The sequence below is a fragment of the Botryllus schlosseri genome, chromosome 14 (assembly GCF_051294905.1).
Source record: "Botryllus schlosseri isolate E-star chromosome 14, Bs_hap1, whole genome shotgun sequence".
Taxonomy (NCBI): domain Eukaryota; kingdom Metazoa; phylum Chordata; class Ascidiacea; order Stolidobranchia; family Styelidae; genus Botryllus; species Botryllus schlosseri.
This window is the reverse complement of record NC_137249.1, coordinates 17459471-17478467: the sequence shown is the minus strand read 5'-3', so window position 1 is coordinate 17478467 and position 18997 is coordinate 17459471. Positions and strand designations below refer to the sequence as shown.

The 18997-nt window shown below is 40.7% G+C and overlaps 1 protein-coding gene across 1 annotated transcript in view; it reads right to left on the bottom strand.

Annotated features, from left to right (window-relative positions):
• The window catches only part of LOC145456419 (solute carrier family 15 member 2-like), a 48925-nt gene that overhangs the window by 7552 nt on the left and 22376 nt on the right, over window positions 1-18997 (bottom strand). Inside the window, exons 2-13 of the mRNA XM_080334536.1 lie at window positions 18719-18809; window positions 10279-10513; window positions 10121-10220; window positions 5298-5487; window positions 5066-5226; window positions 4524-4658; window positions 3853-4056; window positions 3663-3788; window positions 3436-3597; window positions 1887-2044; window positions 1588-1699; window positions 1383-1514 (exon numbers count right to left, since the gene is read on the bottom strand). Coding sequence (XP_080190662.1) covers window positions 1383-1514; window positions 1588-1699; window positions 1887-2044; window positions 3436-3597; window positions 3663-3788; window positions 3853-4056; window positions 4524-4658; window positions 5066-5226; window positions 5298-5487; window positions 10121-10220; window positions 10279-10513; window positions 18719-18809 — 1806 coding nt within the window. The remainder of the gene's footprint in view (window positions 1-1382; window positions 1515-1587; window positions 1700-1886; window positions 2045-3435; window positions 3598-3662; window positions 3789-3852; window positions 4057-4523; window positions 4659-5065; window positions 5227-5297; window positions 5488-10120; window positions 10221-10278; window positions 10514-18718; window positions 18810-18997) is intronic.

Sequence of the window (18997 nt, the reverse complement as noted above, 5' to 3'; positions counted from 1 at the left end):
TTGCCGCACAAAAATATGGCAAGCCTAGATTGGATCGCGATAGAAATCATTCCAAAAGACCAATGTTGATATACTCTTGATAGACGGAGGTTGACGAGTTCATATTTGCAGAATTGCTATTACTGCGGACATAGTTCGCAGATTCTCATACATCATATAATTTAGGGATGGTGTGAACCTCTGAATGGTTCAGATTCGTGTGAACGCGAACCTTTTTAAAAGGTTGTGTGTGAACGCGAACGTGAACCTCATGACGTCATGTGACGTCATATTGCTGATTGCAGCCCTACATTTCAGTGAAGTGATTGCTTATATTATTGTCCACATAATGCCACAATGCTGAAGTACACATTGACGTTTTGAACGACGCCAAATGTATCAACTGGGGCAATCAAATGATATAATAGTCCCATTAAATCAATATCTTCCGTCGCTTTGCCAACAATTTCGACAAAGGCTTGCGAGGAAATATACGCCTCAACGGTCCAGGCCAGACCGTATACAATGTATTCGGCGTCTGAGTATTGCTATTGCTTGATATTGCTTGATATTTAGGGGAGTGTAAAACGGGTTTCTGTACTTGCTACCGATATTACCCCATTAAAAATTCATACAGCAGTAGCCAACACCCCAATCGCACGGATTTGGTTTTTTTATGATAGAATAAACATATGAAATCAAGATTGACCCGATACCCCTGCTAGATTTTTACATTAGACAACGACATCAATTTCATTGATTGGTTGAATGAGCATTATTCGCCAATTACCTATACATGCTTCATGTACTGTATTTCGCTCTTGATGTCGTGTGATTGCGGGTCAAACTCACAGCAGAGAGTCACTAAATACTCACAAACGGAAAGCTGGATATTTCGAGCAAACTTTTGTAACAAAGCAAGTAAAATATTTGAGATTGGCGGGTGCATGCCCGTTTGGTGATGTTTATTTTTATGCTGCCAGCGCCATGCATAGAATGGAGCGAAGTTGAAATGCAAAGAATTTCAACGAAAGATGTTATAATGACGTGAACAATGGTAAATCCATGAAAAAGATTCACAGTCCAGAACCTACCAAGGTTCGTTTGTGAACGTGAACCTCTAAATTTCTGAGGTTCACACACAGAACGCGAACGTGAGCCTCACGTTCACGCCATCCCTAATAATATCCCTGGTGTTTGTAATTAAGGTAGTTATGCCTGTCAAAGCTTTCACACAATATTTTTAAATGCGATATTAGAATTTTATGATGTATCTGAAATGTGAACGGATTATAATCAAATGGTTAGCAACGGGGGTTTCACACTAGCCCACAGACTTCTCTGAAGAAACAATTGTAATCGTGTAAGCGTGCTCAACTGCTCATGCTCATACTACAACTCACTTGGCTGTACGCAAACTCCAACCCTGTTATTGACAAGAATACTTCTCCAACCGTCAGGATTAAGTATTGCGGAAGCATCCAAGCAACGTTGACCGTAAAATGATTAACATATTCCTCTTGTAAATCGTTATACTGAAATTCAAGTCGACGACTTGCCATGAATCGTATGTTTCGATTGCATACTGCAACAACCTATTCAAGTCACCTTCTCACCATCGTGCACAAGATATAGGCTATACAGTCCGCCGATTTGAAGACGTATTTCTTCATTCGACAGCGACACCAATGTATTGTCGTTGTAAACCGCGTAAGGCTGACTGTAACAAGTGTCAACAACATTTGTTATATGGAATGTATGAAAATAGCGACAGCGCGACATAAATGCACTGATTGATTGATTTTAAAGGCTATACGCGGCCACACATGTTTCATGGGTGTTGCCGGGGAGTGTGAATGCTATGAAATCGCATGCTGCGGTAAAATACGTGGAATCCGTATACTCACTTTCCCAAAGGTAATCGGACGCCAGAGGTTACCTTATTAGCAGGTACGCTAAAGGTCATGTTGGTATTGTGAAATATAACTGTCAAATCCTCATTCCCGGTGTTAATTAACGATAGCTCTGTGTATTCACCTTCATGCTGTTTCGTTGCGGGAAAATGCTGCAAATTATATCAATAACACGGTGAACGTCAACCTCCTCTATTCATCAATTCATTAACCATTACTACAACTGCGAAAATGAAACTCAACTCATAAACACGTATGCCTATTCAATTACTATTCCATTGATTATACTGAACTGGCTTAATCCTTGCACGAACAGCACCACCACAGCAGAATATTGTCAGTTTTGACTGCATAAGTATTTATAACAGTGTTGGAATCGAGTCATTGCACATTTTGATTCCAGTCAAGTAAAGTCACTCGATTTTTGAACGGGAGTCGACTCAAGTCAAGGCAAGTCGCAAAGTCATGTCGAATTTTCGAAATACGAGGCATGATTCAAGACATTGCATTCTGAACAACGATTGAAATGCAGATTGAGTGGCTATTAATTCTGAATCGCGTAACGATGATCGAGTTAATTATACCTTCAACGGGCGTTGCATAGCTTGCATTTACGCGGAACTGCTAAATTATGTCGGTAACTGTCAGTCAAATAGATGAAAGAATATGAAACCTCAGTAAGTTGAAACAAATGGATATGATGTAATACGCAATCCACCTCCACATCCATCCATCAACAGAATGGACGTCTGAAATGAAATATCCTACTGTGCAAACTCATTTTATTTGTTAAAAGGACAGCAGCCTACTGCTACAAACATATTGCTGTTTAGAGATGTTTTGCTGGGGTTTGCGGAACACTAAACAGTTGGAGTAGTAAGGTCATACGGGGTGACTTGGAAATGTTTGTAAAAATCCAGTTCTGCTGTGATAGGCTATGCATAATCACTATTCCAGAATAACTTCCGAGATGAGCTGCTAGATAGAAATGACTAGGCTGGGCGTTATATGTTCATTAAAAATATGTGACGGTACAAAAGGGGTCCGCGAACCACTGCTCTAATCATGTCGTTTCCGGTCACTTTAATTGTGACATGTCGACGGAGGCTCAGTAGAACCAGGCTGCGCAATCGTGGAATGACTGGTTGCTCACAAAAGTCACCGTGTAGGCTACTTGATGACTTGAGTTTGACTCGAAAATAGAGCTTCAAGTTATGAGTCAATAAACATTATTGAAATACCAAGTCAAGTCAAGTCATTTCTGCAAAGTGACTCATCGAGTCAAGTCAAGTCATTTGAAAAAGTGACTCGAGTCGTCTCAACACAGGTTTAAAACCTAGTTGTTATAACATCAAGTAAAGGTTGAAATGTTCGACTTTGCTGCATATTAGGTCAGACTAAGTCACGTTTCTTCTTAGCCTCGCATTTGTCACTTCTATACAGGATAACTTACGTCATTCCCCAACTATATAGATCCCTACAACGCGCTACGATCATGGAGGTACCAATCCGATTACGGACAATGTAATGATTTTTTTCCTACCTTAATCTGAGAATAATTTTGAGTGATAACAACATCCATGATTTTCCCGGGCACAGGGTTGATCTGTATCCCTTTAGCGACAAACATACATTGTGACGTATAAGAAACTTCGAACGAACTTTGTTTCGTTGCATCGATAAACTTAGCTGCCGTGTTCGACGTCTGAAGTATGACCGAGGAATGTGTTAGTTGTTTGGTATGGATGCCAGTCAAGACGTTCTCCCTACTTGTAGTTCAGGGAGAGTTATACCGTCAAATTCAGGCCGAGCCGACGTCAACGAGAGCTCGCAAGGTGCTGTGTTCACTATTCTTACAGCGAATTCGTTAGCTTTAGGCTGCGGAGTCAAATTTTTCTACGTAGAAAAAGTAGCAAGCGAAATTGAAAATGAAGAGATATACAGATCAACCGTAACTCACATCGATTTGAAACTGTACGATTGCTGTCACGAGAAAGGCGACGCCAGCTAAAATCAACCCGGCAGTCATTCTTTTAATTGGGGTAAAGGAGATGCCATTTCGCCTCAACAAGGGATAGAGAGTGACTTCGAAAAGCGGGATCAAGGTCAAAATAAGCAAAGGGTTCACTGTGTCCATTTGTTCCGGCTTCACTAGATATCCGCCCTGAATGAGAAATTCACTTTAATGGTATTTCGTATCAGCATTAAGCAGACCAGCATATCGAAATATTTCCTTTGAAGACCTGGGCCCGAGGTGTGCGTTAACAAATACGAACAGGGCGATACCCGACTAAAGGTATGTCGGGTAGAAATTGGTCTCACTCTCCGAAGCACACGGGGAGTGGTGGAACGCTGGTTGGCACCGCTACTTTGGACTGGCGTCATGCCGTCAGACATTGACTATTAAGGCCACCAACGCTGTCATGTAACGATGTAATCGAATATTCTTATGCCGTGTACAAATTTCTCGTGATGAGAGATCCCGATAGATGCTCCTTACGATTTATAACTTGTGCAGAGATATTATAGTGCTAGAGATAATTTGGGCACATTCGGCCTGTTTTATATGTCAATATTGTTTCTGTGGCGAAACTAGTATTAAGCTATATTAAGAATAGGATTGCTATATACCCATTGACGATCCATTTGAAGAGCTTGTAATGTCCACCTCGATCCTTGCTGATCGAATAAAGTCCAGAATATGGGTAACGGAGAGAATATCATGAGAACAGCAAGTACATACTTGGTATCACGCTTCATTCGAGGCTGTGAAAACATACTTAAGAAGTTAGAATAGAATTGATGAAGATCACCTCGCATATTTTGAGGTTTTTAATATCCTCTTGAAATTCTAAATATAATGACAACCGCATCCTCTATCGCGGACAAATGATCCGAGGTATATTTGCCACATCCCTCATAAAATATTGCTGACGTATATATATGCAGGTATGTTTGGTATTGGTTTCAATTTTTCGTGCTGCATCTAATATTAGATCTGCAATTTTAAAACAGCCGCATATTGAAGAGTATAAATATGACGAAATGCGTCAGACCGTTTGAGAATGGAGTGCGATGGATTTTTTTTTCGAAAATGTTGTGGGGTTTGTAGCCGAAAATGAGTTAAAAACTTTACTGCTTGACATCCTATAACATAGCGACTCATCACATACCGGAGAATCTGCATAGTCAATCCAATGATCTTTATTTCTTTCACTAGGCTTAGTATTCCATCTGTTTCTGCAGGCAGATACTATACATTTGCAAAATCGCATAAAGACGCTCCCGGAAGGCTTTAATTTGGTATAAAACGGTGATCCGGCAACAATGGTAACTGTAACATATCACTCCGTGATATTTTTGTCATCCATTATGCCTTTGTCATATATACATAGTGGATCTTACCTGTTGCGATAATCATGAGCACACCCGGTATGCCGAATGCAACCGAGTAACATTCTTCAAAAGTAGGCCCCGTGTAGCCTGGATAACAGCGTAGATCAGCTCGTATCATCGGCATAATGATTTTCGCCAACAAAGCCCCGCAGTTTATGGTGAAATAGAACATTGAGAAGAATTGGTTCCGGTAAATTACCTGAATCATATGACAATGTATAGTGCGCAACACTGTAACCATACATCTGTAAGAACCCATCGCTCGAGCCAACCAATCACCGCAGAGTATATGAGGACTCCTGTCCATCGGCGTAACAGTCGCGCCCAAAACCTCTAATTGTGGGTATTGAGCTCGTAGGGGCCCAAATTGTTTCTCAAATAAACATAAAATTATAGAGTATTTTTCGATAGCATCATTAAACTAGATATTTTTCTTCTCACTTCGATCAATTTATTGTCACGCTGCATGCCTTGATATTAATGAGTGAGTACCCTATCCCCCGAAAAAAAATATTTAGACTAATTTCTCGAAATGCGCATCTCACCCCGTGATCAAATGTCAACTTGGAATCGTGGCGTCCGACGAAGAGGTTCCACATTTGGTTTAGTTTGGAACATTTGTGTGATTCCAACATCATTTACCAATATAGCAGCCGAGAGGCCACGAAATAACAACAGATTAATTATTGACAACTACTCCTCTCTAGTAGATGTATAATAACATCATTAACGTGCCCTGAACTTTCGCAGACACCACATCCCAAAGCTCTACCAATAACTCTGATCACGTGGGCCAATATACAATATGCAACATTACTGACAAAATTTAGTCGTGAATTATTTTAAAAAAATCGCATCGCTATAAAAGACATACATGTGTCTACTGTTGTTCGTTTGTCTGTGGCATTCATGATGTTTGTCGATTACTGCGGTCATTTATTTACACCTGGCCAATTTTCTTCATTTTTTTTATTCCGTAGCTGCCAGATGAGATGGCGAGGAGGAGCCCGGATAAACCCCATCAAATTTTTGACCCACCAAATTAATTTTCTGGCTACGCCCTTGCTCCCGCCATTATTCGTTCGTCTCGTATGTTATCCGTGCGTATTAGGGTTGTCCAAAATTTGAAAAATTTCGAAAATGCTGCGTTGTAATGTCTTATTCTATAGATTATTGATTAAAAACATCAACAAGCCTGAAAGAAGCTCTCAGGAACGTCGTTAAGATTTCTTACAAAGCGTTTGAAAGTAGCTGCCAAAGAGTGGGCGGGCCACCGACGGCGAAATTGCAACTAGGCGGGCAATGACGAAACCACGATTCTTGATTGGGTAATCGGTTATGCTTCAATGATGACGGCGGCTGTCAGCTCTGATTTGGGTGCTTCACCGTGTTTGACAGAAGGAGTAGGTTTTGCTGCTGCTGAGTCTGTTGGTGACGGCTGTAATACTGTAAAAGCGTGTTGTGGTTTGATGAGTCAATAGTAGTAATGTAACAGTGGTTCTTCGAATGTATCAGTTGTAGCAGTAGTTTCTGTTTTGCGGAGGTCGAGTCTGTTAGTAGAGACGGGAATTTGTAAAGCGCATTGTGGGTTGATGCATCAATAGTTGTAATGCAACACTTGTTCCTTGCTCAATGTTTTAGTTGCAGCAGCATTTTCTGTTCTGATGAGGTCGATTTTGTTAGTAGTGGTTGTGGTTATGTACAAGGGCATTGTGGGTTGGTGAGTTAATAGTCGTAATGTAACACTTGTTACTTAAATGTTTTAGGCGTAGCTGTAATTTATGATAGAAGGCAAAAATATTACTGTCATGGCAGAGGCAAAACGGCGGAAGACTGTGCACTTGCCACAGAGAAGAACAAGATCTCGATCTGAGCATTACTTGGTCGGATATGCTTGCGATTACATCTGTGGCTCGAGATTACCAACCTTGCGAGAAGTAATGAGTTACTTTCTGCATCTGAAAGACCATTGCCCTCAGTCAACCCCTACTCGTGAGCTATGTAATGTGGTGGTTCATGATGTCATGACAGTGTGGCAAATGGCGAGAATTGCCACAATACTTAAAGGAAATGCAGTGAAATTACTTGAAAGACTGAACAAAAAATAAATTTTTCTGAAGGCGACCATGAAACGGGAAAGTGATCCCAAGGGTAAGAGGAAAAAATTCACGGAAGATTTGGACAAGTTGTGGGATATTGGAAGTACAGATGCGATAGCAATAATACAAAATGACATTTATCTATCACATGATAGAAAGCTCGAAGACATTGCATTCTATGAAGATCAACAGCAATCTCGCAAATGCATAATGTTGGGAAGAGACAAGATTCTCGCTAAAGACATCGAAAAGAAAACAGCAACCATGGCGGATAGAACTGTTAAAAACATTCAACATGACTCAAGTGATGACTATGTTGTTTTAGCATCTTCTTCATCTTCAAAAGAGGGTGATAGTTTGAGTTCAAGTTCTGATTATGATGCTGATGTTGGTCTTGGCACCTCGACAGCCATTAAGCTGATGGCACCTAAAAATATTATGAATAATACCCATGTGTCCCAAGCTCTGGATCGATTGCAAATAACAGACAACAAGGCAACAATGCTGATCGGAGCATTTATTACGGCTTGTGGCGGTGACATAGCAATGTTCTCTCTGTCAAGATCTTCGACAAAGAGAGCCAGGGAAACAAATCGTCTTGAAATTTCCAAGGATATTTCAGAAAAATTTGCAGAAAATAAACCTCAACATGTTGCTATTCATTGGGATGGAAAGCTCACAGAGGATAGATTAGGAAATCGGTATGAGGCTCTGTCAATTGTCCTATCTTGTCATCCTCAATACTCAGAAGGAAAACTACTTGGCATTCAAAAGATGCAAAATGCTGCAGGTCAGACGCAAGCAGAAACCACTTTCAACATAATTGAAAGTTGGAATATAAAAGATGCTGTAACAGCTTTGGTTTTTGACACTACAGCAAGCAACAGCGGCTGGAAGAAGGGTGCGGCAAAGATTCTTGAAGACCTTCTAGGAAGGAAGGTGTTCTACCATGCATATCGGCACCATGTGTATGAGCTGGTAGTGAAAGACGTTTCGAAATCTTTATTTGGAAAGGCCACAACTGGACCAGAGAATGCATGGTTTGCCCACCTTAAAAGGAACTGGAGCAGTCTTGACAGGGAACAGCAATTCAAGACTCTGACTATTCCTCTATGTTTTGCTGAACGAGCTGCAATGATAGTTGATAAGTTCAAGCTACTGTTGAACAGAAAAGATTTTTTCACACGGGATGACTACAAGCAATGTGTGACTAATGCTCTTGCTCTTCTCGGTGCAGATGAAGATATACGTCATCACAAACCTGGTGCAGCACACCATGCGAGATGGATGGGTACAATTCTGTATGCTCAAAAGATGTTCATGTGGGCCGACCAATTAGATTACAAATCTGAAGAAGTTGAACTGCTGCGCCGCTTCAATTTATTTTTGGTTCTCTTTTATATCCCTGCGTGGGTGGATTCAAGCATTGGTCGTGATGCAGTTGGTAATGACTTGAGATTCGTTCAGCACATGTTGAGTTATAAGGAATATGATGAGCAAGTTTCCACAGCTGCTTCACGAAAGCTTTTGAAGCACGACTGGTATATTGTTGAGGAAACCGCTGTATACGCCTTGTTTTCACCGACGGAAAGCAAGGAAACCCGGGAAAATATGGCAAAGGCGCTCCTGCAAGTAGAGCGAACTTCCAGTTTCAGAAGGGGCCCACCCTCATTGAATGCAACTATACAGATCAACAAGGACAGTACGTTGTCTGACCTTATTGGGCCCCAGTCGCGGTACATATTTGAAGTTTTTGAATGCTCTGGGGATTGGCTGCGTCAACCGGTTGATGATTGGCACTTTTCAGATTCATTCAATAAAATGAATTGCTACGTTAGTTCTGTCAAAGTCGTTAATGATGCCGCAGAAAGAGGTGTCAAGCTAAGCACAGACTATGCTGCAATCTTGACTGACAATGAACAGCAAAGAGACAGTTTGCTTCAAGCTGTGGAACAGCATAGGAAGATTTTTGGAGACAGCAGGAAGTCTACTCTTATCAAAGGCCAGTGATCTGCAACACTGACCCTGCGATATACTTTTTAATGATGCCTTTTGTAAATAGCATTTTTGCCTTTGTTAAATCTTGAATAAAAAGTGTAATATGCGTTCGTTTTAGAGAGAGACGTCGACTTACCATAACAAGCCATAAGGAGAAATTGACTACTGGTTTGCAATTTATGAGTTACAGTCGTTGTCAACTGGTATGTTTTAGAAGGCTCGAAGGTAGCACGATGCATGCATCTAGTTCATTCTTATCTTAATTGGCCAAGCTCCTGTGCAAGAAGTAACAAAACTGTTATACACAGTGTTCAGGTAGAAAATATATTACTGGATCGTTATGCTGTTGTCGATGGCAGCATTAACAACGTCAATTTACCATATCGCCAATGCCACGAACAGAAATGGCTGCAAACCAACACAACAGAGTAGAACGAAATCGTGACCAGCAATGATCACAAAATCAGTATTTCAGCCAATCAGTAGCTTATTATTACAGGTTCCAACCAATCAAAATTCTAGGTTCGTGATTGCCCGCCCACTTCATCGATTCCCCGCCCACATGCAGACGGCTACTTTCAAACGCTTTGTAAGAAATCTTAACGACGTTCCTGAGAGCTTAACGATCCTGACAAAAAGCAAAACAAAATTCATTATCGTGTTACACTGTTGCCGCATTAATGTACTTTGCTATTACGAAATAATACTAAGAGTAATAAGAATAAGAAATCAAACCTGACTGGGATGAAACTGATCCCCTCCCAAGCTCGACACGCATGGCTTTATTCCTCCTGTTCCAAGCGCAATCATCATCAAGCCGAGCACGGAGAAGGCTCTGAATATTGAATCACTATAGTCGTTATGTCGATTAATCGAATATTTTGATTACCTACATGTGAACTCCCCGGGATGGAATGAACGGTATCGCAGCGACGGTTTTCAATGCGTGCCCGGCTATATAAACGAGCGATAACACCACAATAGTTTTATATTTGCCCCAGTAGGAATCGGAGATGATGCCGCCGAGCAGTGGCGTAAAGTAGGACAGCATAGCAAACGCGTGGTACAAGCTCGTTGAATTGTCATCGCCGAGTTCCAGGAAGTTTCGAAAATACAGGATGAGAACAGCTGTTGAAAAGAAGTGTTGTCATCTGCTTTAGCACGTGGACGTTTCGAAAATCATCCCTAACATAATCCAACTTATTGTTCAGTCAATCTGGATCGCTAAACTACATGCTTAAATTTTGATCAACAGTAGCCAATGCAGGGTTATGCGTTAGGGTTATGACTAGAAAAAAAATTTAAATGCTGTGTGTCCTGTAGTCACAAACGATGGACTTTTGTGTTCTGATTCAAAAATAACAGAAGTTAAGACTGGTTAAACAAAAACCTCCCGCACAAAAATTTTCCAGTTTTCACTGTATGAAGGATTGGCTTTTTTTGTAGATACAGACTCTATAATATACATACCGACTTATTTGAATTTAACTGACACCATTCCAATTGCGAAGACCAGGGTTGTAATGACTCGAGTCATGACTCGACTCGAGTCAGACTCGAGTCACGATTTTCGGATGACTCGACTCGACTCGAGTCATTTTCTCAAAATACGGAAAAGACTCGACTCGACTCGAGTCAATCTGTGTATTGACTCGACTTGGACTCGAGTCATTGCGCATGACTCGAAGCAAGTCATTGACTCGAGATTTAGACGGCGAAGACCGACATTTCATTGTAATTTCAAAGCCAACACACTATTGGGATTTCGTTTGTTGGTACTGGTGCTTGAAAATGCGACCAGAAACTGCTAAAAGTGAGGAAAATTGATATATTATAAATGCGAACCATTCAATATCATCAAACAGAGTTAAAAAAGTGGGTTTAGGAAGACTTCAACTGGAAACTGAGCAGTCAACACAATGACTTGGACTCGGACTCGAGTCATATTACCATGACTCGGACTCGATCCTCTGTTCGCTGACTTGGACTCGGACTTGACTCGGTGGGAATTGAAAATGACTCGACTTGACTCGAGTCAAAAATTAAAAAGTGAGATTGACTTGTGACTCGGAGCCTTGTGACTTGGTTACAACCCTGGCGAAGACTTAAAATAGTATTTTGGTAGATTGTGATTGCCCAGATTGAATTAATCCGATCGTTTTCTTGCTTACATACAAAATTAAATAAAGCTTTCAATACAACATCCATTGTAACAGAATATTTATCAAACTCGAAGACTTTTCGGGTGCCTCTTTTCAAGAGTTGACGGTACACTAAAGGGATTTAAACAGATTTAAAAGCAAAACCAAAAAGGCAAAGTATGACGCAACAATCAAAATCACAGACCATGAAATTCGCATTGTACCAATGGCAACAATAACAAACTATGAAGTAAACGGACAGGTCGCCAGTAAACTCGGCCCGCGGTAAATTCGGCCAGGTAAATTCGGCCCTCCGAAAATATTGTATTAAAATGTATTACCGACCGTAAACATGAATTAATGACATAATTATACTATTATTAGGTGATTTGAATGTCAGGGCATGTGTAGATCGCGTAATCGCGGGAGATAGCGCGGATATTCACGGGGACCGAATTGACCGAGGGTCGAATTCAATCAGTAAATTCGGCCCTCGGAGAATTTTGTGTAAAATTGTATTACCAACTAATAATGTGAATTATAATACATAATTATATTATTATCGAGTGATTTGAAGGTCAGGGTATGCGTATATCACACAGTCACGGGAGATAACGCGGATATTTACGGGGCCAAATTTACCGATGGCCGAACTCAATCGGTAAATTCGGCCCTCGGAGAATTTTGTGTAAAATTGTATTACCAACTAATAATGTGAATTATATTACATAATTATATTATTATCAAGTGATTTGGAGGTTAGGGGTTAGAGTTAGGATTAGGGTTAGGATTAGCGTTAGGGTTGGGAATAGGGTTACGATTAGGATTATAGGATTACGATTAGGATTAGGATTAGGGTTAAGGTTAGGTAATGTTATTGTAACTGTTATTGTTACCCTGGCCCTGGCCGAATTTACCGAAGGCCCAATTTACCGACGGCCGAAGTGACCGCGGGCCGAATTTACCGCAGGTGGAGTTTACTGGAAATCATACGGACATACGGTACTATAGTAGCAGCGCAATTCGTAAATAAACAGTTACACGCACGAAACAACACGCACTAATGAGAAATTTGTAGGTTACAGAGGAAATCTTTTTGTCTCCATATAATAGGTTTGTTCAACTGAGTAATAGTAGACTCCAGCACTTTTAGATGAAACAAAGACCAACCACGCGCAATGACAGTGAACATATTGTCATCATAGTGCTGTGCACAGGCGAGGTTTACACTCAAATGCTGACAAATTGACGAAGCATATGTTTGGTAATCGTCATAGCAGTCTGTTTTGGCAGCCAATTTGCGCTGACGTGCGAGCTCCGTGCGATCATTTGCGCATGTTTTTGACCGAATCAATTTTGGGATATGCTCAGGCCGTGTTATTTTTGGCATTTCAGGAGGCAGATGCCAAAACTGCCCAAAATAAAAATTTGAAAATGCCAAAAATAAGCAATTTTTGGCATATGCCAAAAATGACACGGCCAGCCAAATAGTGTATTTCGTTCATGGTGTTGTGTTAACAGGACCGCGTTACAAGCGAGAAGAGCGTTTGTGAAAGGCAGGTTTCTTAATCTGGGTCCAGCTCACCCATTAGGGGTGAAAGCATGGTGTCCTAAATGGTGTGGGCACAGCGATATTGAACGGCTGACTGCATTTGGTTTACGTCATACTTTCCATTTGTCCAAAGGCAATTTTACGACCATTTTTGACCGGCTTGTCGAGCGCTAAATTTGATAAAACGGGTATCAATGAGAAGCTGCCGCAGTACTGATTATTAAAATATAAATTATATTCTGCTCATGGAACTGGAACCCCCAAAATCAACCACGATTTTTGCATTGCGATCGAGTTGAGCATTGTGACGCAACAAACTGTCTGGCTATTTCTGAGCTGCATGGTCTCGTTTTGCCAGGCAGTCTTATTGCGTCAATGTTCTTAAAGAAGCTAACCTTCCCAGGACTCTTCCATGCGAGTTGGTGATATTAAAGCCACCTGAAGTGACAAAAGTCCTCCGAAAATATATCGGTAGACTGAAGCAGTGTTGGGATCAAGTCACTACCTTCGAGTCACGAGTCATTTCGAGTCATTGCACATTTTGACTCGAGTCAAGTCAAGTCAATCGATTTTCGAAGGTGACTCGAGTCAAGTCAAGTCACTCGATTTTCGGGGGTGACTCGAGTCAAGTCGAGTCAAGTCAAGTCAAGTCACGAGTCAAGTCACAATTCAAGTCAAGTTGCGTTTTCGAAGTATGAAGCATGATTACGTCATTGCATTTTTCTAGCTGTCTGCATTACAGATTGAGTGGTCATTAATTCTGAAGCGATGAACGAATACAGACTTAAATATACACGCAATAAGGCGTTGTATCTCCGACATATACGTAGAACTGCCAGCTAAAATGGAGAATAGAGAAACGAATTGATAAGATGCAATATATTACCCATTTTTACATATTGATGTGAAACAATTCGATTCTGCGCCTATGGTTGAGGAGTATATAAGCTATATCTATTAACATTTCCAGGGATATCTAGATATCCCTGTAAAATTTCAATAGCACAAGAGGTTTGGTTAAGGTAAGAACAGAGAACAGAAATGGATATTTTGTTAATGACTTTACTACTATAGTTTACGACAGTGGTTCCCAACGTGGGCGATATCGCCCCCCAGGGGGCGATTTGGCGAGCTAGGGGGGCGAAAATGACGAAGGGGGCGACAGGGGGGCGAAAATGGACAAAGGGGGCGACGGGGGGCGAAAATAGCGAAGGGCGCGATAGGGGGGCGATGACGCGTAAAAACGGCTGACCTTTTTTTTTTTTTTTTTTTTTAGTCATCCACCTAGCAATGTGGAGCGAAAAAACGTTATTTTCAGCTCTGGGCGGAGAAAGATGACCTTTTTTTTTTTAGTCAACCCGCCGGTCATTACAGTCTGTATGCCCAATTGTCGGTGCACAAAATTTGGGGGGCGATGATCGGTGTTGACCTTGAAAAGGGGGCGATGGGTCGAAAAAGGTTGGGAACCACTGGTTTACGATAACGTTAGCTGTAAGCTTCGATCACTCTGTTTGTGGTCAATTTATTTGTGAGAGAACAATGAAGGCTCAGTAAAACGTACTATATCATTAAATGATTGGTTGCTGTCACGGGTTACAGCAGCGCTTCGGGGACAATCCAAAGATATGCAAGATACAGGGATTTTTATCGACACCGATAACTTGATGACTTGAAATTGACTCGTGAATTTTGCTCCGAGTCACGAGTCAATCCACATTTTTGATACGTCAAGTCAAGTCAAGTCATTTTGGCAAAGTGACTCGAGTCAAGTCAAGTCATACGAAAAAGGTGACTCGAGTCTGACTCAAGTCAAGTCATAACTCGAGTCATCCCAACAATGGACTGAAGGAGAAATGATAGTCGGGCTACTAAATAGAATGTGTTGAGAGACGACACATGAAACTCCTGGAAAAGGATCAGGAAGAAAATTATTTCCGTGATGAGATCGATGGTACTGGCGAAGTGATCTCTTTTTATGATGCATGGTAGCCGGTTCGACCCTCCAAAGATTTTGAAGCTCTGAAAACCTTTTGTGGATGACTGGCAACATTCTTTCCCTCAGCGGCTACTGTTGAAGCCGATATTTCCCAGATTCGCTGGGCGAGAAATGAATTTAGGAGAAACTTAGCTGACCTGAGTTTGGAAGCACTGCTACAGTGCAAACGATTTCAGTCTATCCAACCGCAGCTGTAAAAATCAGCTGTTGAGTGTGTTTGTTAGGCTTTTCTTTATTTCTTTTTGCTTATTGCCACCGATTCCGATGGATACTGCACATTTTGTGGATTCGTTTGATATGATTAACCTATGAAATCGTTAGGTTTTTTCTTCTTCTTATTGTTTGTTGGCACTGATTATACGTGGATGCTGCACATTTTGTGGTGTCTTTTGACAAACTATCCCAAATAAAGCGTTTTTGTGACCAATTCGAGGCTGAAACTATCTATTTAGAGGACGATGCCAAAACTGCCAAAAATAACACGGCCTGGATATGCTGCTTAATACGCTCAACCAATCTTTGAGATGTACGTCCTACATACCCAGGGCCGTAACAGCACTTCGTCAGCCCCCCCCCAAAACAAAGCGTTGGTCTTGGGCCCCCATAGGGTGATAAACCTAACTTCTGGGCCCCCCAGACTCCCCTCAGGCTGTACGCTGTTTACCGCTACATGTCATCTACATTGGGTGACCGTTTATTGTATCAGGTTTACTAGCCTGACCGCGCGAAGCAAGAAGAAATTTCTATAATTCATGACTGAATCGGTCAATATGATCGGGAGTTGCATATATATTGCTATAAATTTCTTGTCCTGGTATAGCTTGTGAGGTGTCTTTGAAACTGTAGAGCCCGTAAATAATAATTAAACATATTCGGGCGGGCGTACCCGTCCTGTCTGCTATATCAAAAAATATAGAATCGCCCAAACGTACTAAACTAAAAGTACACACGATTTCAAATTGGTATTTCTTCATTTGCCATATAATTTTTCTCTGTGGGATGGTATTTGTCTTGTAAGGTTCAGGTTGCCAAGACATTCAACGCCAGTCATTCCGGCGCCTATGGACAATTAAACCTATGTGGAATTTGTACATATAACGAACTTTTCGTCCAGTATAAGGGCAGTCCCTTTCGGCCAAGGTTTTCTCGCTGCCGATCGTTCTGGCACACTTCTTGGAGTCGCATATTGCATGGTCTAAGACTTTATACGTCTTGGTTTGTCGTTCCGCGGTAATGGCCAACGCTGATATGCCCATTTCCATAAATGTTGCGTTTTCTTGGAGGAAAAGTACCCAATAATAAAGAAATTTGGCAACTTGAAATCGCGCACAGCGCGAAAAATTTTTGAAAAAGTTGCACAAATTTTCGAAAAATACTCTATAATGTATGCTAATTCATGAAATAATTTTGGGCCCCCTTGGAGCTCGCCCCCTCCCCAATTGGGGGGTTTGGGTGTGGCAGTTACGGCCCTGTACATACCTACTATCACAGTGGCACTTGTATTGGTAAACAACATTACATGCATTAAAGGCAGGAAGTACATCTTTTCGAGTCTTCGAGTTTAATAAATATTCTGTTACAATGGATGTTGTATTGAAAGCTATATTCAAGTTCTGTACCACAAAGACAAACCAACTATTTAAAATTAAATATTTAATAAATAATTAATAATTTCGATTTTAGATGTAGGCTGTATATATCGTATAATTTCAATTTGTCTGACACAAATCCAACTGGCTGTTCGAAAAGGTGAGAGTAGAACAACTCAGCATATTTTCAGCGGTCTAGAAAACCGATTAGAGGAATATTATGAAAATTTAAAAATGCCATATCATATGTGACTTATTATCTGGTGATACTGGGCGGCAGAATGTCGATGTGAAACTGCAAATTGCAATGATGAGCAAGGGTTTTCATAAATCACAATACATTGGTTGCCAAGCATATGTCAGAGTTCTTCAATCCAACATCCTCAACAAAGCCAACCAACCGCTACAAATTTGGAGATGATATGGTAAAACACTACGAAATCTTGGTACAATCCACCAAGCCATAATTTCAAATGAAAATATTAGAAAAACGAGGATGGAGTGATGATTTTAAGTTTATCTATGTGCTGTGCAGAGCGTGCCGCTCTTTCAGAGAAAATAGTAGTTTGCCACTAATCAAATAGCATAAACTTCCATTGCTACGCAATGCGAGATGGAGCTCAAGGGTATAATTCCGTACTTCCAACTTCCAAGTCCCCAGATGGAGAGTAACTCTTGAGATAGGCTATCATGCTTATTCATCGCAAATGCGTGTTAGAATGTCTGGTATTCTAACCAGAGGTATATAGATGGAATATACTGGAGCCCGACCTATTATCGGTTCGCCGATGATATCGGGACGATATCACACTTTGATAGAATTATCGGTATCGGCCATTGAAGCTGAAAAGTTATCGGCAATTTTCGTGTCGTCACAACATTGTGGTAGGAAGTCACACAACTATCATATTTGACCGCTAGACTAAGAATATTGATATATGTCACATAGCTTACACTTACAGGTGTCCAGATGTGGCATTTCTAGTTTATTTCATGTTCAAGTATAACAATGGTTGTAAGGATGTTCAAATAAATGCTCTGAAGCTTTGAAAATGTTCTTATGTATATCCAACTTCTTTTGAATATCGGCTGAATGTATTGGGGTTCTCGGTCAAGGTATGGGGTATCGGTATCGACCAAGGAGTTCAATATCGGTCGGGCTCTAGAGTATACCAAAGTTTATTTGCTGCTATTTTTGCGCTCGAATGTCCTGCAGCGATAAAGTGCCTAAAAATCCCATTGCAAGTCGGATGTGTCCGTTGTAGATGTCCCTGGCACTAACATAATAACAGAAAGGGAAGTGAAATAGATGGATGAACTTTATCACAGGTGCAAAAGGACATATTTATGAAGATTAAATTTCTAGCAAAGAATACCTTTGAATTGTAATTTTTGTTCTATATTTGGACCAGTGTCGAAAATTGAAGTTAATTTGTGCGGGACATTTTTTTTCGATTTGAACAAAATGATTATAACTTTATTAATTTATACCAAAATGTTCATTAATTCCTGCTACAGGCAATTTTTTTCTAGTCATAACCCTAATGCACGTACGTGGTACAGTCATAGAAATAAGGACAGCTAGCTCAAATTTATAGCAATTGGAAACAATCAATGGTCCTCAACCCGTACCAGTTTCTAAACTTCTAGTTGCCACGTTCAATGCTTGGGTCATAGTCGCGTGACCTCAACTTGAATGCGAGTTTATAAAGGTTAGTAGTTGATGGTTTGGTTTCTGCGACGTAATCACCCGCGATGCGATGACTAGCCTCAAATTTGATATGATTTACAAAGGAGGCCTATATTGATACCGCGAATCGTAGAAAATAGCAAGGTAAATTCCATCTCGATGAAAATGAGTTTCATGAGCAGGTATTACGCATGTTCCTTTCGGCTTTCTATTGATAGTGGCATCGTTTCACTTGCTTAACTGCCTACTCGTTTTGATCTTACACAGAAACTGACTGGTACTAATTTAGTCAAACCAGCACTGTATTTTAAATTAGATCAAGCACTTGCACTAAAAGTCTTACAGCCAACTCGCACCATACGTACTTCGCATTCCATAATATGAAAATCGTTCGCAGAATTCGTTGCCAATGATCAGAAAGATTCTCTTCGGGTATTTGAGCTTCTTATTGACAGCCTAAAATAAAGTTGGGCGCAAGTTACTATATGCGATATCCTCGCAAACAAAACAATTTTTCCACGTCCAAGCTGCAATTGAATGAAGACTTTCAGCTCCTATCATTGCAAGTCTATAGTGAGATGCCATGAATTTAATTATAGCAGCACTGATTCTTGTTTGAATACTGCGTAAAATACAAGCGTCGC